At 50.0% G+C, this 21,623-nt stretch overlaps 3 protein-coding genes and 1 pseudogene across 4 annotated transcripts; 2 read left to right on the top strand and 2 right to left on the bottom strand.

The window, feature by feature from the left end:
- Positions 1-930: 930 nt before the first annotated feature.
- Positions 931-3,465, bottom strand: LOC136500029 (manganese-dependent ADP-ribose/CDP-alcohol diphosphatase-like; annotated as a pseudogene).
- LOC136500613 (cytochrome c1-2, heme protein, mitochondrial-like) lies at positions 3,273-9,792 on the top strand. Of its 2 annotated transcripts, none has more exons than XM_066496008.1 (8): positions 3,273-3,405; positions 4,003-4,070; positions 4,564-4,766; positions 8,008-8,287; positions 8,370-8,441; positions 9,038-9,154; positions 9,240-9,305; positions 9,402-9,792. In XM_066496008.1, exons 2-8 carry the CDS (start codon positions 4,011-4,013, stop codon positions 9,516-9,518), a joined length of 915 nt encoding a protein of 304 aa, XP_066352105.1. In that variant the 5' UTR covers positions 3,273-3,405; positions 4,003-4,010; the 3' UTR covers positions 9,519-9,792. The 2 variants fall into 2 exon arrangements, with proteins under 2 accessions (XP_066352105.1, XP_066352106.1); XM_066496009.1 differs by having other exon boundaries at positions 3,324-3,401.
- Positions 9,793-10,707: 915 nt separating this feature from the next.
- LOC136500614 (uncharacterized) lies at positions 10,708-13,830 on the top strand. The gene is made up of 6 exons (XM_066496010.1): positions 10,708-11,156; positions 11,709-11,821; positions 11,908-12,043; positions 12,146-12,213; positions 12,730-12,816; positions 13,559-13,830. Exons 1-6 carry the CDS (start codon positions 10,805-10,807, stop codon positions 13,634-13,636), a joined length of 834 nt encoding a protein of 277 aa, XP_066352107.1. The 5' UTR covers positions 10,708-10,804; the 3' UTR covers positions 13,637-13,830.
- A 4,003-nt stretch (positions 13,831-17,833) lies between these two features.
- LOC136500612 (uncharacterized) lies at positions 17,834-21,414 on the bottom strand. Its single transcript, XM_066496007.1, has one exon. It carries the CDS (start codon positions 20,212-20,214, stop codon positions 19,288-19,290), a length of 927 nt encoding a protein of 308 aa, XP_066352104.1. The 5' UTR covers positions 20,215-21,414; the 3' UTR covers positions 17,834-19,287.
- Positions 21,415-21,623: the final 209 nt, after the last annotated feature.

Raw genomic sequence — 21,623 nt, 5'->3', positions numbered from 1 at the left:
GCATTATCGGTGGCCGATAGCCAACACTCAGGCCCCGTTTGGTTGGGCTTTTGGCTTTGGCTTTTGGCCCCAAAAGCCAAAAGCCCAACCAAAGGGGCTGCTTTTGGAGGGCGCTTTTTCAGAAACAGCTGCTTTTCCGTAGTTCATTTTTGAAAGCTGGGTTGACCCTGCTTTTGGCTTTTGGCTTTCTGCTTTTCGAAATTGGTGGAATAAAAAGCTCTTCCATAGTTGTTTCAAGAGAGATAAAGATAAAAGGTATATTTTATACTTGTTTAACCAAACAGCTTTCAGCTTTTCTACAGCTCACAGCCCACAGCAGCTTTTCCACAGCTCACAGCTCACAGCAGCTTTTTCCCACAGCCACAGCTCAACCAAACAGGGCCTCAGTACAAGATTTATAGCGGTCTTTTTATAGAAAATTGGACCACACTAGCTATAAATCTTGGGCTCTCGGCTACACCATTGGTGCCGATCCAAACATGGCCCTTAGTGAAACTATGTTAGTCTTCTTCGATCACTCATTAGCTTGCATATATAGTTGTCATTGCACTGAGATTGTTAGGCTTTCACGGCTATTTTAGAGGATGCTGTGGACGGTATTGTCTAGTTTACTAGCGTTTTTCTTTTTCATAATAAGCAACAAACAGCTACATATTCAACGCACAAAAAGACATATTCCGTGTTTTTCGTAAACGACAGTTGCTATACAGATTTTACAGAAGACAAACAGTAATAGATGTGTCATTTTTATGTATTGTTGTTCCAAATACAGCCCAAGATACGGGTCGTGCCATTGACCCATGTTTTAGATTGTACATTGGTTAGGTTCGTTGGTATCATCCATGATTCAGCTGTCACTCTGTTCACCACAAACTAGAAGAAACAAACGCTAACGACGATGACAGCAGTAGAGCAAGAGTAGTATCGGTGTTCATTAGTTCATACAAGCAGAAGCACTAAAGCTGGTGCAGAAAAATGCAGGTTCTAGGCAGAAGCTAGCTCATTCGAGGAGGTGAGCAGCATCTCGGCGCTGCCCATTCTGTCCGAACCAACGAGCCTCAGCCGGGCCGGGTATACCTCGACGTGGCCGAACGCGTCTGTGCCCGGCGGGCACTCGAGCGCGGCCTCCAGCGTGCGGTGGTGCACGCCGCGGTCGTCCACGGCGTACCCGCCCTTGTGGTCGTGCCAGGCGAGGCACGTGACGACGCATCCGCCGTGGCGGCGCACGACGTCCATCACCTCCTCGTAGTTCCACATGAGCCCCGTCGGGGACGCCGCGCCGGGGTGCACCGGCAGGTGGATGCACACGACGGCCTTCTCTCCGCGCCGCGCCGCGCGGCGGAGGACGCCGTCCAGCCACAGCAGCTGCGCGTCGCCCACGCCGCCGTTGAACATCACGAACCGCCGGTCCTTGCCCGCTCGGGCTGTGTCTTGTCGTGGTTCGGGTTCCGCTTCTCCAGGAACCGCCGCGCCGCAAAGGACACCGGGTGGTCGCGCGGCCACCCCACGGCGCTGAAGTCGTACGCGTCCAGCACCGCGAACCGGTACCCGGGCCACGGCGAGAAGTCGTAGTACGCGCGCCCCGGCGACGCCGACGGCATCCGCAGCACGGACACCAGCTCGCTCCGGGGCAGGTTGTACAGGCAGTGGATGCCGAGCATGTGGTACGCCGGCCCGCCGCGGAAGCACCACCGCCTGCACGGCGGCCAGCGACCTGTCGTTGGGGCAGAAGCCGTCGACTATGTCGCCGAAGTTGATGCAGAACCTGACGCTCTTCTCACCGTTCCACCTCTGGACCGCGCGCCGGGGCACGGCGATGCTGTGGCGGTAGTAGCGCGGCACGTCGAGGAAAGACCGCCCGTCCGGGATGTCGGCGTACTGGACGGCCGGACCACACCGTTCGGGCAGGGCCGGCCCTGAGATTTTGGGGGCCCAGGGCAAGACTAAAAAATGAGGCCCCTTACATCTGTTATCACTCTTGTTAGTTTGGATAACATGCATTACCTATTCTCCTTGCACCATACGCTTTCCAAAAAAAAATGTTGTCACATACCTCACCGATGTCTAATTATTATCTACCGTAAGGCCTTGCTATTATGATTATCTTGTCACATACTGGTTAACAGAATTTTTTTTTAATTTTCTTCGAAATGAGACACATCAACTAGTACGGTTGCTTCAGAACACACACGTTTCTATTTCTCCTTCACAAAATGCTTGGCAAAATGTGAGAACCAAACTAGTACAGATGTACAGTTGTTGGGGGTTCATACACACGAGCAACGCATCAGGCTGAGCTAACAATGCTTATTACTCGGTGATTATTTTCAAGAGATAATCTGGAGAAGTAACCATCAAGCTAGCTGAATGGCTGCATGATGGAGCGGCTGTTCATTGTCAGATAAGAGCGGGAGCAGATCTTCGTGGAGGGCCTCGAGACGGCCAACGGGATATCCTCCGAGAAGAAGAAAGGGGGCGAGCTTTAGCAAGGCCGTTGACTCTCTGCAAGAAGGATGCGAACAAGAAGGTTGCGAATTTTGCTGTCGAGAACAACCACCTCTACAAAGGCCGTTGACTCCAAGAACGAGCTGAGGGCCGGGAGTCGGAGTCCGCAGCGGCCACTGGGGACAAGCTTGCCGACGCGATGACGAGGCTAGAGTTGGCGAGAAGAAACTAGATGGGAGCGCGCGCGAGAAGGGGAGAAGACAGACGTGCTCGGGGGCCTAGGGTGACCGCCCCGCTTGCCCGCCCCCAGGGCCGGGCCTGCGTTCGGGTGCGCCAGCATGGATCGAGCGAGCAACTGTGAGTGATCGCTGATTGAGCGGTGCTCGATGGCACCCGGCAGCGGTCCGGCACGACGAAGGAGCAGAGGATGATGGGAACTGCAGGTAGGCGCAAAAGAAACTATGTGCCGCTCGCTTGCACCGGTGCACGGTGCGCCTATCGTTTTTGGATAAAAAAAAGCGCCATGACAAGTGGATGACAGGTAGCACGATCGACGGCTGGTATTAAAGGGCCGACTTTGTTTTCTTAATTAATTATTAAATCCATTTCTTAAAAAATTTTAAGGAAAAATTATTAAATTTATTAAACGGGGAAAAATTCTAAACATTTGGGCCTCTATGACACAGCCGATCATCTTGGCCTCCAAGGGCTAGAAGCAATCGCTTACCAAGGGCCCACGTGGCCCATCCGGAAGCCACGGAGCAAGGCGACCCTACGTGTCAGTGTGACGCCCCCAAAGACCGGAACCCCGCCGGGTCCGAGGCGCATCGCGGCATCGGCATCGCCACAAAGCCCATCTCACGCTCCCGCACCCTCTCCTCCTACCCCATTCCTTCCGCCTCCCTCCCCGCGCCGCCGCTCGCCGGAGCCCCGCGTCTCCGCCCGCGCCGCGCCCTGTAGGTAACTGCTCCGTACCCCTGATCCCTTTGGTTTCCGCTGGCTCGTCCCCTTCGCAGGCATCTGGGGTCTCCGATCTGGTGATCTGCTCTAGCCTCCGGTAGTTGCGGACGACTCCTGGGTCGGGTATTGGGGCCGTAGGAATCGGGCGGCTAGATCTGTGCGAATCATATCGTGGGCATCCGGCACTTCATCTCGCGTGCTTCACCGAAGTCGTCGTTGTCGTCCCTCATCATTTCATTGGGCTGGAGATCCGTCCATCCCAACCTGAGTCGATTTCTGTTTGTTTCCTTTTGTTTTGCTTGTTACGACGCGCTAGGTTGCTAGTTTTGTTCTGCAGAACCATTTCCTCGTTGTCTATGATCCCTAGAATGCAAAATCTAGCCTTGTTAATCTGTTGCGGGTTTGGGTGTTATACTGACGAAATTAGCAACAAAGCCTCCTGATTTTGTTCTGGTAATAATGCGATTTTGTTTCAAGTGAATTCACTAGATTGGTCGACTATTGTCACTTTGTCAGTGGGATTGAAACGTGCTCCTGGTAATTGTTGTATCAAAACCATTTCGTTATGTAACTAAGTCATCATACTGGAATTTGCAGAATCCTCGATGGCTGCCGCAAGGGGCGTTAACCAGCTTCTGAAGAGAACTCTCCACAACCAGTCTGCTGTAAGTATTTTGGTGAACTCTTTGTTTATTTGCTAGTTTCTTTAAATTGCATCCATATTCAATCTTCTTATCATGTGATTTTTATTTCCACATATCCATCTTGGGTATACCATCACAATATGGAATCTGACTGGAATCTATTGCTCATGCTTAAAAACAAATCATAGTAAACATGTTTAGCCTGTTGGAATCTACACTATCTCCATCAAGTGATGATTATAAATCACTGCTGCATGTGTTTCTTGTATGGCTCTTCTCAGTTTTGTCTGTATAGATTTCAACCTTATAACATACGTTATGGGTACATTTGAAAGTTCTGTTGGCTGGGCATTGACTATTTATCCTGTTTTTACTGTCGTCCTCCATTCTGAATCAAAATTAGTACTTCCGGAAATCAATTTGTTATCTAGAAGAGCATGTTTCCGAGTTGGTTAGACAAGTACCATTTTTCTGTGGGTCTTAGTTGTCTCTACATCATTATCATGCTCTTCAGGGTTCATTGCTGCTTTCTTCATTTCGAGGAAAGCATGAAGAGTCCTCTGCTGGACTGAGAGCATTGGCTCTTCTTGGAGTTGGTGCCTCTGGTCTTTTTAGTTTTGCTACAATAGCATCTGCTGATGAAGCTGAGCATGGGTTGGCAGCCCCAGATTATCCCTGGCCACATGCTGGCATCATGAGCTCATATGATCACGCATCGTAAGTCAACCATATCCTCTCCTTTTCATGAATCTTTATTATGATATATGACGTGGCTTGGTGTTTACAAATTCGTGCAAGTTTTATTTATGAAATGTGGATTGTTGCACAGAAATTGACAACCTTTTTGTGTACTGGGGTATATATTTCTTAAATGACATGTTATGACCGGCATCCCCTATGCCAAGCGCAGGCCCAATAGTGGCTAGGGGGCCGGCTTTGTTAAGGGGCTTAGAAGCCCAATTTATCGCTTATTTGGTATTTTCTTAGAGATAGATATAGTTCCTTAATTATAGCATCTATAGTAAAGGATAAATACTTGTAATCTTGGATGATTGGAATTAAGCAAGGCAAACATTATTTGCCTGGCCTCAAGGGCCAAGGGCTGCATACGTGACTCCCTTGCCTCCCTGCCTCCTCTCACGCACAGCCCTAGGGCGGCAGCAGCGAGCAACCGTCGCCTCTTCCTCTCGCCGCCACGACACCACGCCGTCGCCGAGAGATCAGACCTCGCCCTCCCCTCTTCCATCCCTACAACCTCCGCAGCAACTCCGGTAGGACCTCACGTCCTATCAACCTGGTATCAGAGATGTTAGGCCCTAATCCCACTAACACTCTGCCGTCGCCGCCGCCGATCACCTCCGCTGCCGCGGTGGTCACCACCTCGTCGCTGCCACCTGCCTCTGCGCGCGTTGCCCAGATGAAGCCTGCAGCACAGATGACGTCGGATCAGGTGGCTGCAGCCATCGGGGACCTGACTTGCTCGGTGGCTGCCATCCAGTCCTACCTGGCCGGCGCGCCACCGCCGCTGCCGCAACCGGCTGCGACCACCCTGCCAGCGGTGCTGCCGTATGGGATGCCCTACTCCAGCACGACGAGCGTTCCCATTCATCTCCTCCGGATGCCGCCTTCCCCTTTGCCGATTCCATCGTGGGCTTTAGCCTCGACGACCAGCCTGGTGTACACCATGGCGACCTCTCCGGCTGCGACATCAGTACTGCCACCGCCTACTACCGCCGCTGTGGTCTTCCATGGGGGATCCCAGGCCGATGGCTTTTTCTATGGGGGTTCCGACGGCCCCCTCTTCTACGGACCTGGGCACCTAGGTGTGAGTGCCTCCCCGTCCACAGGCAGTGTTCCGGAGCCCTTCGTCCAGGGCGCGTATGGGGCCCCTCAGGGTGCTCACCCTCCGCGTTTCTACAAGCTCGAGTTTACGACCTACGACGGCTCCGAGGACCCCCTGAATTGGCTCAATCACTGTGAGCAATTTTTCCGAGGGCAGCGTACCCTCGCCTCAGATCGCACCTGGCTCGCGTCCTATCATCTGACTGGTGCGGCACAAACATGGTATTACGCCTTGGAGCAGGATGAGGGCATGCCCACCTGGGACCGTTTCAAGGAGCTGTGCAATCTGCAGTTCGGGCCGGCGGTTCGTAACACCCGACTGTCCGAACTCGCCCGCCTTCCGTTCACCTCCACGGTGCAGGACTACTCGACTCGCTTCAACGCCGTGCTCTGACATGCCCGCAATCTCTCGGCCCCGCAGAAGGCTGAGCTGTTTGTGGGCGGCCTCCTGGAGCATATCAAAGTCGACGTGGAGCTTCGGGAGCCCTAGACCCCCAATACCTTCAGACGGCCATGCATCTGGCTAGGGCGTTCGAGCGCCGGGCTAACGCCACTATGCCGGCCACAGGACAGCGTGGTGCCTGGCCACCCCAGCGGCCAGGTTTTCCAGTGCCCCCTCGACCCCTGGCGCCCCCTCCGGTAGCTACCGGCGCGGCTGCTGTTCCAGCAACAGCAGGGTCGGCAGCCCCTGCTCGGCCTTTCCGCTGTCTGTCTCTAGCCGAGCAATTGGAGCGTCGCCGCCAGGGTCTCTGCTATAACTGCGACGAGCCGTATGTGCGTGGCCATGTGTGTCCACGGCTCTTTTATCTGGAGTCCACGGATTTTCTCGACGACGAGGTTCCCGCGGAGGTGGCTGCGGTAGCAGCCTTCCAGGAGGATGCCGCACCCCAGGAGGTTGTTCCTGCAGCCGTCCAGGAGCCCGCAGCCCAGCCCACCGTCTCCCTGTACGCCATCGCTGGCATCCGGACTGAGAATGCCATGCTCCTCCCGGTCCATGTTCATGGCCATCGTCTCGTGGCGCTCCTCGACGCGGGCTCGACGCACAACTTCATCAACGCCGACCTCATGCGCCGCCTACGCCTCTTCACCGCGCCCCATCCTTCCATGCGGGTGCTGGTGGCTAACGGGGACCGTGTGCCCTGCGAAGGGGTCGCCCGTGACGTCGCTCTCGCCATTGGTGGGGAGGAGTTTACCATCAGCTGCTTCGGCATCAATCTCGGGGGGTTTGATCTCATCCTCGGCGTTGAGTACCTCCGCACCTTGGGTCCTATTCTCTGGGACTTCGAGGATTTGTGCATGGCATTCACCCGCGGCGGCTGGTGTATTCTGTGGAAGGGCATTGGCTCTCCCCGCAACGACATTCGGGAGCCAGCCACGAGGGCGGTCACGGCTGCCCCATCACAACTTCGGCGAGATGTGTGGCACGGGCTTGTCAAATGGCGCGGCCTGCCAGCGGAGGACGCAACATGGGAGCCTCTCCAGCATCTTCGCGACGTCTACCCCGACTTCTAGCTCGAGGACGAGCTGTTTGCGCAGGCGGGGAGAGATGTTATGACCGGCATCCCCTATGCCAGGCGCAGGCCCAATAGTGGCTAGGGGGCCGGCTTTGTTAAGGGGCTTAGAAGCCCAATTTATCACTTATTTGGTATTTTTTTAGAGATAGATATAGTTCCTTAATTATAGCATCTATAGGAAAGGATAAATACTTGTAATCTGGGATGATTGGAATTAAGCAAGGCAAACATTATTTGCCTGGCCTCAAGGGCCAAGGGCTGCATACGTGACTCCCTTGCCTCCCTGCCTCCTCTCACGCACAGTCCTAGGGCAGCAGCAGCGAGCAACCGTCGCCTCTTCCTCTCGCCGCCACGGCACTACGCCGTCGCCGAGAGATCAGACCTCGCCCTCCCCTCTTCCATCGCTACAACCTCCGCAGCAACTCCGGTAGGACCTCATGCCCTATCACATGTCATGCCCTATCACATGTCGTACTAATTTAGGAATAAAAGCTGAAGTCAATATTTAGCTGTCTTGTTTCCAGGAAAAAATCTTACTGAAGTGCTAGTACCTTGTTTTCTTGTATGCTGCTCTAATTTATCTTAAAAATATTATTGTACAGAATTCGGCGCGGGCATCAAGTTTACACGCAAGTTTGTGCCTCATGTCACTCCATGTCCTTGATTTCATACCGTGATTTGGTTGGCGTGGCCTATACTGAAGAGGAAACAAAGGCAATGGCTGCTGAGATTGAGGTAGTTGATGGTCCTAATGATGAGGGTGAAATGTTCACCCGCCCTGGTAAACTGAGCGATCGCTTCCCACAGCCTTATGCAAATGAGCAAGCAGCCCGGTTTGCTAATGGTGGTGCATACCCTCCGGACCTTAGTCTCATCACAAAGGTAATTGCAGCTAAATTTCTTGCAGTGATATGGTGTGATCTTTCATTGCATATGGCTTACTGTTCACAATGCGTTCATTCAGGCAAGGCACAATGGTCAGAACTACGTTTTCGCTCTTCTTACTGGATATCATGATCCACCTGCTGGTGTTCAGGTACTTTCCTTGTTTATTTATTGTTTCAATCTGGTGTGCTTTACAGCTCCGTGATGTGTTCTCCAGTATCTGTTTATAAAATGGTTAATACAATCACTTATATCGCATGATACATTTCAAATCACTGCATCATACTCATGCACTGTGTTTTCTGTTTTAATTATGTTGTATGTTGAAAGCACGGAACTGCAGATTATGATGTTTTCAGTGCACAGTCCTTTATGTTCTATGAGCAATGTTACGCAATAATCTTTGCTCAGCTCAACATCACTAGTTTTATCTGTATGTATACCTTGGATGATTCTTTGATTCTGGAATCTAGTCAAACTGTGTGCCCTATAGATATTGAATAAAATATTTCTTGATTCTGACAAAGGATGTATTATCTTTCATACTCTTACATTTTGTGTTTGCCTTATACCTCTGTTTCAAAGGTGTCGCCTAGGCCTAGAGTCCAGGCAGGGGGTCTAGTTACGCCTTGTCGCCTATGTGATAAGGCATACCCAGCACACCTTTGTTTGCCTTGTCGCCTTTGAAACCATGCCTTTTACTATCTTGTAATCAACCATAAAAACTTTGGTTGATTTGCATTCTAGATTCGTGAGGGTCTGCACTACAATCCCTACTTCCCTGGTGGTGCCATAGCCATGCCCAAGATGCTTAATGATGGAGCTGTTGAGTATGAGGATGGTACTCCTGCAACTGAAGCCCAGGTAAACTTCTACTGTCATTGTTGATTTCTGTACTTTTGAATTGTGGGGCAGGACTAAAGTTTGATCGCTCATATTTCCCTCACAGATGGGTAAGGATGTCGTATCATTCCTTTCGTGGGCAGCTGAGCCTGAGATGGAAGAGAGAAAGCTGGTAACAACCTCGTGACTTAAATCATTCGGGTTGCTCTGTTGCTTTTCAATTTGCTACTCCATATCCTAATCACAACCAACTCAAAATCCATTGTAGATGGGAGTGAAATGGATCTTCCTACTATCACTAGCGCTTCTCCAAGCTGCCTACTACCGCCGCATGAAGTGGTCAGTCTTCAAGTCCCGTAAGCTGGTCCTGGATGTTGTCAACTGAGGACTACCATTACCTTTTTCTATTTGAAATATGTTGAGCCATTATGGAGCATTGAAAATAATGAATTTGCGATGTACAATTTTGCGACGGGCTAGGTTCCATGCCTTGAAATTATTATTTTTTCTTTACTCTACTGAGCTGCAAAAACATTTCGCCAAGGGAGTACATTTCACTTTTTTTTTTTGGTTTGCAATGCCTCAATGTTATCAGCAATCTTCTAACTTAACAGCTGATGGGAGTTGATAAATGTATGTCTGGGTCTCACTTGGCTGAATGGTTTGTGTTTGCGTATTCAGGCATTGTTTAAATTTAGGGTGTAAAGTTTTAGGGTATCACGTGGGGTGTTTGGATACTGATAAAAAAACACAAATTACAGAACCCATCAGTAATTCGCGAGACGAATTTATTAAGCTTAATTAATCCGGCATCAGCACATGTGTTACTGTAACACCACATTATCAAATCATGAGTTAATTAGGTTTAAAAGATTCGTCTTGTAAATTAGTTGTAAACTGTGTAATTAGTTATTTTTTAGTTTATATTTAATATATCATATATGTTTTCAAATATTTGATAGGATAGGGAGTAAACTTTAGGAGATGAATTAAACGAGGCCTCAGTTACTATGTGTTGCATGGATATGGATGGATCTATTGGAGGTGAAAAACACGTACTTGACAGGGCATTGCCTGAAGTTTTGCTGTCCTCTGTTTGAACTGCATGGATGGTCCAGGATTTTACAGTTTGCACCGAGAATTTGTGGTGCTGTTTTATGAGTTCTTGTGCGATGCCGACACATCTTCGTCCCCTTCCTCTTGTGCTTGGTGATCCAATTATTAATCCACTTGTGAACGATCATACTCAATGTAAAAAAAAAAGATAATTACCATAACTCATCTATACATAGCTAGCGTATTTGTCAATTTTTTGCGTCTGGATTTTGAGTTGCATGCCGCCGTCGGCAATCAAACATCTCTACTTATGCTAACAACGTTTTATGTTTATTATTGAAGATGGGTAAAGTGTGTGTACGTTTACAGTGGTAAATGTGTACATGTATATAAACAGCTGTATCTGCTTTAATATTTATTCTGGGATTTTATTTGTTTTTTCAATCAACGAGGAAATGAAATGAGAGGAAAAAGGAAAAACGCTTCGGGTCCGACCGTTTATTATTGTTCTCTTGCGGTTGCGGTGCAGCCCGAGCGCGCTGGCCACTCGTTCGCGACTCGCGAGCCTCACTGCCTGCTGCTGCTCGAGAGCCCACGCCAAGGCGCTCGCTGGCCATGCCTGGAGCCGTTGCGCTTGCGCCCACGCTCGCGTCGGCGAGCAGCTCCGTGTCCGCGGCCGCGGCCTTCACGCTGGCTCCGAATCCGACAAGCCGAGGCGACCCGCTTTTAACTGGCAGGTCGTGCCGCAATGCTACTCCACTCGTTCCACTAGCAGCAACCCGTCGTCACGTGCGCGGTTGCCGGGGCGCGCCTCTAGTCGCCAGTCCCCACCACGCTCGAAACCCTCGCCTCCGATTCGCGTCTTCGGCAGCGGCGGCGGCGGAGGGGATGGCTGCGGAGGTGAGCACGGCGGATGCGGCGTCGGCAGCCGAGGCGAAGCCCTTCGCTGTCCTCTTCGTGTGCCTCGGTCAGTCCCCTCAACCCTAGTCTCTGCTCACCTCCGGCTCCGTCTCCGTACATGTGCATGCCAAACAATTCGGGTACCAATTCCCGGTTTTCCTTGCGTCCGTGCGTATTGAACTCACTCGTTGTTGTGTCGTCTGATGGCCTTCGGGTATTCCTTGGAATCAGATCGAAAATAGCCGGTAGCCATAGCCTTGTATTCCCATCTTAGCACCACAGCTACTATTCTCACAATTTATCGGCTGAAGGTTTGGAGATTTGGCTTGTTGATGAAAAATCAATTTACCCTGTAGCGCGATTAAGAATTTCGGATGACTTGATCCTAGCAATCTAATGCTTAGCGATTGTGCGTATTGATTATTCAACTATGTAAGCGCTACAACTATTTTTTGCATATACTTGGGTAGTTGGGTGCTTGTTCAGTTGTGGATAATCTCATCAGAATGCCTTGTCCTGGATGATTTCCCGTTACAGTGTGGACCGTGGAGGTATCTGAGTTATCGATGCATTTGTATCTGTCTGTTCTTCAGCGATTCGATGTAAATTATGTGTACAGGAAATATTTGCCGGAGTCCTGCGGCTGAAGCTGTGTTCCGGACCCTCATAAGCAAGCGTGGGCTTGACTCCAAGTTTCTCATAGACTCTGCTGGTACCATTGGATATCATGAGGTTGTATCATATGTTACTGTGCTCTTTTGTATATTTATTCAGATCAATGATGGCATCAGTGCTAACGAGGTTTTTCGTGGGTTTAGGGTAATAAGGCAGACTCAAGGATGAGAGCAGCTTCAATGAAGCGGGGGATTGAGGTCACCTCAATATCCAGGCCTATCAGACCCTCAGATTTTCGTGATTTTGATCTTATCCTTGCAATGGACAGGCAGAACTATGGTTCTCTCTCAGACCCTGTTATTTGTGTTCCAGTATCTCTGTAATTTTATTGTTGTATGCTGCTTGATGCATTGGAGCATTTCTGTTTTGAACAATATGCAGAAGATATATTGAACTCGTTTGAGAGATGGAGACGCAAGGAGCCCCTCCTTGAGAATGCACCCAATAAGGTTAGCGTGTAGATTATTAATCTCAATTTGTCTCGTGCAATCTTGTCCAGCTAGAATTTTTATCCCATATGCATTTTGTCATTTCAATTTTCTAGACATGTCCTTTTCCCTTTATAGCAGAAAAAAGAGTGAGCCATGTGAACTGATGTGGATACTAAATTGAACATCTATTTTACTTTCTTTGCTTATGTTTTACTGTCTGTAGACTGGTATAGTGTAGCCTTCTTCATGTATTTTAACATTACAATAGGTGAAAACTATGATACCTGCAAAGAGTAAATTGTGATTGTTTTTTTTTTGTCAGTTGTTCACTTAATTAAAAGAGCATATCTTGTATCTTGTGCTTGACCTTATGTAGCATTTATTCTTGCCGTTAGCCTTTTTATGTAGGGAAATTACTAATCTAATATTGATACTTTTTGTCAACTTAAGGTATGTGATGGCATCATTTTTTTATATGTTTTCTTAATTCTTGAAAGTTCACACTTACTGAATTGGTACTCATGTGTTTATTAGGTTAAGCTGATGTGCTCCTACTGCAAACGACATACTGAGTATGAAGTCCCAGATCCTTATTATGGAGGCCCTCAGGGATTTGAAAAGGTTAGTAGCATTATGTACTTGTTAGCACAAAGTTTGCAATCATGTTCTCGATCTTATTAGTTGAGATTTTGTCCCAGTGACCAACGAGTATGAACGCCATGGCCTGTCTCCACTAATCACTCGGTTTTTGTTCCTGTCCAATTAAAATAGCTTGTGCATGAGTGTGGCATACCTTTAACTATATAAATAAACAATTATGTAGACTGTAGTGACTGATGACCTGAGATATGCTCAGTTCCACCAATGCCAAGTATTTGTGCACTAGTGTGAACTTTACATGACTTGTATAATCATTACATGCCAGCATTCACTTATATAGTTATCGACTATGATTATACCTCTGAGATTTAAGCAATTTGTCTTCTTCTGATACAAATTGTCAAATCAGGTCTGGGCACAACTACATTATGCCCAGGAGTTTGCATGAACAACTAACATGAGATACAATAAGTCGGTAACAAACTAGTATGGCACTAACAAACCTCAGAAAATGAAAATGTCTACAACCCTAGATATACATTTGTTGACAAGCTGATACTGGATCACCAATCCACAGCTATGCTGAGGCCTGAGATATAACCTTACTAAGCCCCTTGGATGTAACAATCATTTTGCCATAATATTGGCTATAGTCATGCATTATGTCTACAAATTTGCTGACCATGCTTACACAAGATCTACATGAGATGCGCAGCTGTGTTTGATATCCTTCTTTTAATAAGTGATGTTTTGGGGCTTTCAGGTGTTGGATATATTGGAAGATGCTTGCGAGTCCCTGCTTGATAGTATCGTTGCAGACAATGCAAGCATTTCTGGGTGACCTCGATGTAAATCTCTACATTCAGACATCTTTTTTTCAGACACACCAAAGGCTGTAGCATCCATGCAGAACTGGAGTACTTGGTTGCAACATTGATCGTGTATTCATGTACCTAGGTCTTGGTTTGGTTTGTATATACCACTACCACCATCCTTGGTCATGTGATAAGTGACACAAAAACATGCTCATCATCATTCTTTCCACCAAGATAATCAGAAATAATCAGAATGACCAACAAAGCATGCTTATGCCCATTTGAAACGTACTCCATCTGGGTTGTGTTAGGCGTGGCGAGCCAATGTAAAAACCTAGCCACTTAAATGGAGATGAAACTCGAAAGAAAATCGTTGGGGCGTAACCCTCTTAGCGACGCGCCATATCGGAACCCGGGTATGGTGTTAAATGGGCAAGGGCCGGGTCGTCACCCTCGTGACGCGCTGTGTCATGATCTGGGCATGGTGTCAAGTAACCAAGGATCGGGTCGTCGCTTCCTTAGTGGCGCGCTACATCGGCGCCCGGGTGTAGTGAAAAATGAGCAAGGGTCTTTGCATCAGAGTCGACGGGTGCGAAGGGTAAGGAAGCTAGTCGAACCAACTAGGATCCGTTTAGGTAGTTGGAATGTAGGGTCACTTACAGGTAAGTTAAGAGAATTAGTTGATACCGCGACTAGGAGGCGTGAAAATATATTATGCGTTCAAGAGACTAAATGGAAGGGTCAGAAGGCGAAGGAGGTGGACGATACAGGTTTCAAGCTTTGGTACACAGGGACAGTTGCGAATAGAAATGGAGTAGGAGTTTTGATTGATAAGAGCCTCAAGAATAGTGTGGTGGGAGTGAGAAGGCAAGGAGATAGGATTATCTTAGTCAAGCTTGTCGTTGGTGATATGGTCTTAACGTAATTAGTGCGTATGCCCCCCAAGTAGGCCTCGACGAGAGTGCTAAGAGACAGTTCTGGGAAGACTTAGATGGTCTGGTTAGAGCTATACCTAGTAGTGAAAAGCTTTTTATAGGAGGAGATCTTAATGGGCATGTAGGTACTACAAGCGCAGGTTTCGAGGCAGTTCATGGAGGTTTTGGGTATGGTAGTAGGAATCAGGAGGGGGAGGAAGTTCTGGACTTCGCGGTAGCTTTTGACCTGATGATAGCCAATACTTTCTTTAGAAAGAGAGAATCTCATTTAGTGACCTTCAGTAGCGGACAACACTGTAGCCAGATTGACTTTGTTCTCGCAAGAAGAAAGGACAAACGAGCATGCTTGGATTGCAAGGTGATACTAGGGGAGTGTGTTGTTTCTCAACATAAGCTTTTGGTGGCAGATTTTCGTTTTCAGGTGCGTGCCCGTAGGGATAAACAAGCTAAGATTGAAAGAACAAAGTGGTGGAAACTGAAAGAGGAGACATCAGAGGTATTTAGGGAAAGGGTTATCAAAGAGGGCTCTTGGAAGAAAAAAGACGACATAAACAATATGTGGGACAAGATGGCAACCAACATTCGGAAGGTAGCCTCAGAGGTGTGTGGAGTAACCAAAGGAAGGGGACGCGAGGCTAAAGATACTTGGTGGTGAAGTCCAAATGGCTATTAAGGAGAAGAAAGAATGCTATAGACGCTTGTACCATGATAGGAGTGTGGACAACATAGAGAAGTACAAGGTGGCAAAGAAGACTGTAAAGCGAGCTGTAAGTGTGGCAAAGGGTAGAGCGTACGAGGATCTTTACCAACATTTGAGTACGAAGGAAGGAGAGAAGGACATTTATAGGATGGCTAGGGTTCGTGAGAGAAAGACACGGGACTTCAACCAAGTTAAGTGCATTAAGGATGAAAGGGAGCATCTCTTGGTAAAGGAGGATGAGATCTGACATCGATGGCAAGAGTATTTTGATAAATTGTTCAATGGTGAGAATATGGACACAACCTTTCAGTTGGATGACTCTTTTGATGACACCAATAGGCGCTTTGTGCGGAGAATCCAAGAATCTGAGGTCAGAGAGGCGTTGAAAAGGATGAAAGGAGGTAAGGCGATGGGACCGGATGGTATCCTAATCGAGGTGTGGAGATACCTCGGGGACATAGCTGTAGTATGGTTAACCAAGCTGTTCAACCATATTTTTCGATCGAACAAGATGCCTGATGAGTGGAGGAGAAGTATATTGGTACCGATCTACAAGAATAAAGGGGATATTCAAAGTTGTACAAATTACCGGGGAATTAAGTTGATGAGCCATACTATGAAGCTATGGGAGAGAGTTATCGAGCATCGCTTAAGAGCAATAACGCGGGTCTCTATGAACCAATTTGGTTTCATGCCTGGAAGGTCAACCATGGAAGCCATTTTTTCTTAATAAGACAAGTTATGGAGCGGTATAGGGAGAAGAAGAAGGACCTACATATGTTTTTTATTGACTTGGAGAAGGCTTATGATAAAATACCAAGGAATGTTATGTGGTGGGCTTTGGACAAACATAAAGTCCCAATGAAGTACGTCGGGCTCATTAAGGACATGTACAGCAATGTTGTGACTAGAGTTCGAACAAGCGATGGAGACACGGATGACTTCCCGATTAGGATAGGACTACATCAAGGGTCAGCTTTGAGCCCTTATTTGTTTGCTTTAGTGATGGATGAGGTCACAAGGGACATACAAGGGGACATCCCTTGGTGTATGCTTTTCGCGGACGATGTAGTGCTAGTTGATGAAAGCCGGACATGAGTGAATCAGAAACTGGAGTTATGGCGGGAGACTTTGGAGTCCAAAGGTTTTAGACTTAGTAGAACTAAAACTGAGTATATGAGATGTGACTTCGGCACTACTACTCGGGAGGAGAAAGATGTTAGTTTAGAAGGTCAAGTAGTGCATAGGAAGGATACCTTTCGATATTTAGGATCAATGCTACAGAGGGACGGGGATATTGATGAAGATGTTAGCCATAGAATCAAAGCAGGGTGGATGAAGTGGCGGCAAGCGTCTGGTGTCCTATGTGACAAAAGGGTATTACAGAAGCTAAAAGGCAAGTTTTATAGGACGACGATTAGACCTGCTATGTTGTATGGTGCAGAATGTTGGCCTACGAAAAGACGACATATTCAACAGCTAAGTGTCGCGGAAATGCGTATGTTGCGTTGGATTTGCGGTCATACAAGAAGGGATCGAGTTCGGAACGATGATATACGTGAGAGATTAGGGGTAGTACCAATTGAAGAAAAGCTTGTCCAACACCGGTTGAGATGGTTTGGACATGTGCAACGGAGACCTCCAGATGCACCGATGCGTAGTGGAATCCTAAGTCAGGATAGTAACGTGAAGAGAAGCAGAGGAAGACCGAAGTTGACTTGGATAGAGACAATAAAAGGAGACTTGAAAGGATGGAATATACTCAAAGACTTAGCCTTAGATAGGAGTGCTTGGAAGACAGCTATTCACATGCCTGAACCTTGATTGCTTCTGTTGGGTTTCCACTCTAGCCTACCCCAACTTGTTTGGGACTTAAAGGCTTTATTGTTGTTGTTGTTGTTGTTGTTTAAAGATCTTTCCAATGATACTAATTATGTACCATAAATATTAATATTTTTTAATATATATTTTGTTAAAGTTGTTTTTTGGAAAACGAAAACGACAGATATTTTGAGACGAAGGGAGCTTTTTTTGGGGGGGCTATTGCGTTTTTGTCCCTACTTCGACGTCCAGTTGTGATTTTATCCCTACTTTTATTATCGTTGTGATTTTACCCATGTTTATTTGAAAACAAAGTTTAAATTTACCCCTATTCCGTAAACAGCAGGTAATTGTGTCAAATGGGCTTAGTAAGGACAAGTTTGTCCTTGCGAAATTGCTACTACTTATCTGAATATATTATGATTTTATCCCTATTTTTTTAAAAAAAATTGGCAGCATCATTGCATAACTTGTTACATATGATCCACACAGCATGCAAATATAGATATATAATATCACTCTACAGACAGAAACTCATTCTTCCTACAGATTGATATTAATTTTCCTACATACCAAATCACAGTAGCTGACATCCCCGATGGCAGGCGCTGACGTCGTTGACGCAGACACCGGGGCGGATCTTTGGCAGCGGCACGGGCGTGGCATTGGCGCGACCAGCAGTACACGTTGTAGTCGCTGGACGTGACGCCGCACGTGAAATTGCCGCTGACAACGAGGAACTGGAAGGAGATCTTGAGTGCCGGCTCGTACAGGGTGGTGGTGGGCCCCCTGAGGCTCCAGCACACCGCGGTGTGGTTGGGCCGGCGGAGCGCGCATGCGTGGGAGTCGCCGACGGCCAGGCCGTACCTGAAGAGGTCCCTTGGCAGCGCGTCGGCAGTAGAGGCGTTCGCCGCCGCGCCGACGTCGTCCGCACCCGAGCAGAGCGCGGCGCCGGAGGCGAGGACGGTGCATGCTCAGGAGCCCCCCGCGGCGAGGTACGACGCGGCGGTCGCGTTGGCGAGCCTCGCCTGCATCGCGCTACCCTATGGGCCCCAGCATCGGACGGCCGCGAACGCGTTGGTCTCGACAGCGCAGGTGAAGCCGTCCCCGGAGACGAGTGAGCGGAACCCGCCATCGGCCTGCGCGGGGAACCGGTCCCCGTCGCGCCACCATAGGACTCTCCCGGTCCCGGAGGCGGAGGTGTTGGCTTCGTAGGCCGCGACGTGGTCCCCGCTGACGGCGAGGTCGACGAGCGGGTCGGGACCGTTGTAGAGCCGACAGAGCTTCCCCCACTGAGGCGCGGGCGTGGACGGCCAACAGAAGAGCGCGGCGCCACCGGCCTGCAGGCCGCACACGAAGCCTCGCCCCGCGGAGACCTCGGTGAAGGCGATGATGGCCTACGCAACGGGGTTGGAAGAAGCGGAGGCGTTGGAGGAGCCCAGGGGCCGCGCCCGTCCCTCATCGCCGCCCAGCCGCACTCCACGCTCAGCCGCTGGGCCCTGGCCGCCCGACGCCCGGGTGCCCGCTCGCCCGACGAACGGGGCCTGGCCGCTCGGGGTCGTGCCCGTGCCCTCGTCACGCGGCGCAAGGAGCCGCCCAGCCGCACCCCATGCCCACGCCGCCCACGCCCTAGCCGCCCGACGCCCGAGCGCCTGCCCGCCCGACGAACGAGGCCGGGCCGCTCGGGGCCACGCCTGTGCCGTCATCGCGCGGCGCAAGGAGCCGCCCAGCTGCACCCCACGCCCACGCCGCTGCTGGGTTTCAGAGGATTGACGTGAGGAGAATAAGAAAGATAGAGATGATACGGTAGAGGATAGGGGATTGGGGAGGGTATGAGTGGATAAGGGGTATTGTTGTCCTTTGGTCTTACTATGAAGGGTTTTGTTGTTTTTTAATTTTTTTTATTCCAGATACAACTAACAGAGTTAAAAGTAAGGGTAAACTGAGCCTTAGTAGTTACAAAGCAGGGGTAAAATTATAACGATGACAAAAACGAGAGTAAAATCACAATTGGACATTAAGGTCGGAGCAAGAACACAATATTCTCTTTTTTTCCCCCATAAAACTGTAGGAACATTTCTTCCCTTTGTTTGAACTTTGCGCTGCTTTTCTTTATACCCACTGTTACACTTAGATCACCAATCATCATCAATCTAAAGGAGTAAAAGACTGCAACTACAACCATCAATCGTCACCGGGCGACTGCGGCCACCATCAATCGTCACCGGCGGTAGCACTGCACATGCAAGAAGAAGCCACCTGGCGATTGCCCCCTGGCCGCTGTGTCGTCGGCCATCCACAGCCTGCCCTCCTTCTCCGCCCTGGCCTTCACCATGAACTGCGCCCCCGAGCCCGCGCTGCCGCCCCGGCCACCGAACCACCAGTCGTGCACGTCCCACATGACATCGACCACCTCCCCGTCGGCCAGCACGGCGGCGCGGTTGCCGCGGAACCCCCAGCCCACCCGCTGCACCTCAGCCACCTTCTCGCCATCGATGGTGACCCGCAGCTCCCCCTCGCCCCCGCCCCGGCACGCGTGCACGGCCACCTCGTGCTCGTCCCCGCCCTCCCGGAACCTGCAGCGCGTGACGTGCGCCGCCGCCGCGCACCGCAGCTGCTCGCGCCGGCTGACGAGGAGCGCGCCGCCCGGGGCGAGGCCGAGGCGGCGGGAGAGCTCGCGCGCCGCTCCGCCGGAGCCGAGGAGGAGCGCGAGCTCGGCGTCGGCCACGACGGCGAGGCAGTAGTCGCGTTCGGGCTCCGGGGACGACGACCCCGAGGCGTACTTGGCCTCCGCTGTGTCCCAGTGCACGCCGACGGCCGTCTCGGCGCCCGTGACCAGCGACCGGCTCCCTCGCCTCTTGTGCAGCAGCAGGACAGGCCTTGTCCTCGCCGGCGGCGGCGACGGCTTCGGCGCGTCGGAGGAGTTGGCGCCGCCATCGTCGAAGGCGACCACGACGCCGGGCGCTCCGGCCGCGCTCCGGGTCCACGTCACCCGGACGAGCATCTCCTTGCCCGAGGACAGCACCGCCCTGTACACGCTGGTGGTGGCCGCCTGCAGCGCCCGGTCGAGCGCGCCGCGGCCGGAGACGGAGGCGGCCGCAGCCGCGACGCTCACGGAGCCGTCGCCGAAGCAGGACAGCTCCCTCATTGCTCGCCCCGCCGCCGCCGCTTGATTCGGAGAACAGGAGAGCAATGTCGTCGCCGAGCAAAGCAGCGCGAATCTACGGCGAATGCATTGCAGGGAGGCGAGGAGAGGAGGCCGGCGTTTTAATCGGCCGGTGTGTCGTTGGCTGAGCTTGCAAAGAGGTGGCAGTCAGAGAGATTAATTAACGCCAGAACCACCCGCCGGTATCTTCAGGTTTGGTCAAATAAGGAATTTCAGCCTGTTTATTTGGTCGTAAACCATCATAAATTTTCAGTCAGAACAATGTTTTTCTCTTATATTAAATCAGCCAGCAGTAATAATCCACGATCGTATACGATTATTAGTTAAACTGTCTGGTAATTTGACCAAACTATATTTTATTTTCAGCTGTCGTGTTGTAGGCCGTCGCAAATTCCTTGATACTCGCTACCCGAGTGATCTTGGCAGCTGGCAGAGCGACCATATCATATTCCGGCCCGACGTGCTTGACGCCCTAACTCCTAACCTATAATCATGTCTTTTTATTGACCCCTTGATTTTATTTGATTTCTGTCCCACCATCTAATTGTTTTCCATTATTGTGAGGAAAATGTGTGTTTGGGCGTTCGGCTGGCAAGGAAGATACTGGTCGACCAAATCGACGCCACAGCACAATGTGCGATGCACGAACAGATATCTTGTCCACGACACTCGACACATGCACGTTCCATGAGCTAAGCAATGGTTGGAACACATCAGACATTATCTTTGCTGAGGTGGTTGGAAAATAAACAGAGTGTCGTGTTAGCATTTTTAACAGAAACGCTCTAGTTCGAGCGCCTGACGTCTGTATGCTCCACCCACTCTTTATGCCAGCCGCCCTCTGCGCCACCGTCGCCCATGCTGTCCCCACCCTACCCTCTGTGTGCCGCCGCCGAGAACCGTGCTGCCGGCAAGCTCCGCACCGCCGGCGAGCAGACCAGTGACCCCCATGCGCCACACACCCACCATTCGCGTGCACCGCCACACATGTCGCCCCTACACCCGCCCTTTGCACCGCCGCCCAGCTCCGCGTTGCCGGCGAGTTCCCGCGCTGCCTGCGAGCACAACTGTGACCTCCACGTGCCGACGAGCCTCCGTTCACCAAAGAAGCAAGGGGATGGTTGCGCTGAAAGAGCATATTGCAAACGTATGTTTCAAGTGTTTCAGATGTATATTATCGATGTTGCAAAAGTAGATTGAAATGTTGCACATGTTGTAATTGCTATACACCTATGTTTCAAGTGAATATTCCTAATATTTCATTTGTATCAGACGTATGTTGCAAGTGTTTTCATTTGGATATTGCAAAAGTAGATCCGAATGTTGCATATATATGCATGGTGCAAGCGTATGTTTCTAGTGTTTTTAAATATTTTATACATTCGTTGCAA

This window comes from Miscanthus floridulus, chromosome 13 (genome assembly GCF_019320115.1).
Source record: "Miscanthus floridulus cultivar M001 chromosome 13, ASM1932011v1, whole genome shotgun sequence".
In the NCBI taxonomy this organism is placed as follows: domain Eukaryota; kingdom Viridiplantae; phylum Streptophyta; class Magnoliopsida; order Poales; family Poaceae; genus Miscanthus; species Miscanthus floridulus.
The sequence above is the reverse complement of the archived record's forward strand: the minus strand, read 5'-3'. Positions and strand labels throughout refer to the sequence as shown.

Coding starts and splice junctions, on each gene's coding strand:
- LOC136500612 (XM_066496007.1), bottom strand. CDS start 20,214: ATGAGGGAGCTGTCCTGCTTCGGCGACGGCTCCGTGAGCGTCGCGGCT.
- LOC136500613 (XM_066496008.1), top strand. CDS start 4,011: ATGGCTGCCGCAAGGGGCGTTAACCAGCTTCTGAAGAGAACTCTCCAC. Junction 8,442..9,037: donor ATCCACCTGCTGGTGTTCAG/GTACTTTCCTTG, acceptor TTTGCATTCTAG/ATTCGTGAGGGTCTGCACTA. Junction 9,155..9,239: donor CTCCTGCAACTGAAGCCCAG/GTAAACTTCTAC, acceptor TTTCCCTCACAG/ATGGGTAAGGATGTCGTATC.
- LOC136500614 (XM_066496010.1), top strand. CDS start 10,805: ATGCCTGGAGCCGTTGCGCTTGCGCCCACGCTCGCGTCGGCGAGCAGC. Junction 11,157..11,708: donor TGTCCTCTTCGTGTGCCTCG/GTCAGTCCCCTC, acceptor TTATGTGTACAG/GAAATATTTGCCGGAGTCCT. Junction 12,044..12,145: donor AATGGACAGGCAGAACTATG/GTTCTCTCTCAG, acceptor AACAATATGCAG/AAGATATATTGAACTCGTTT.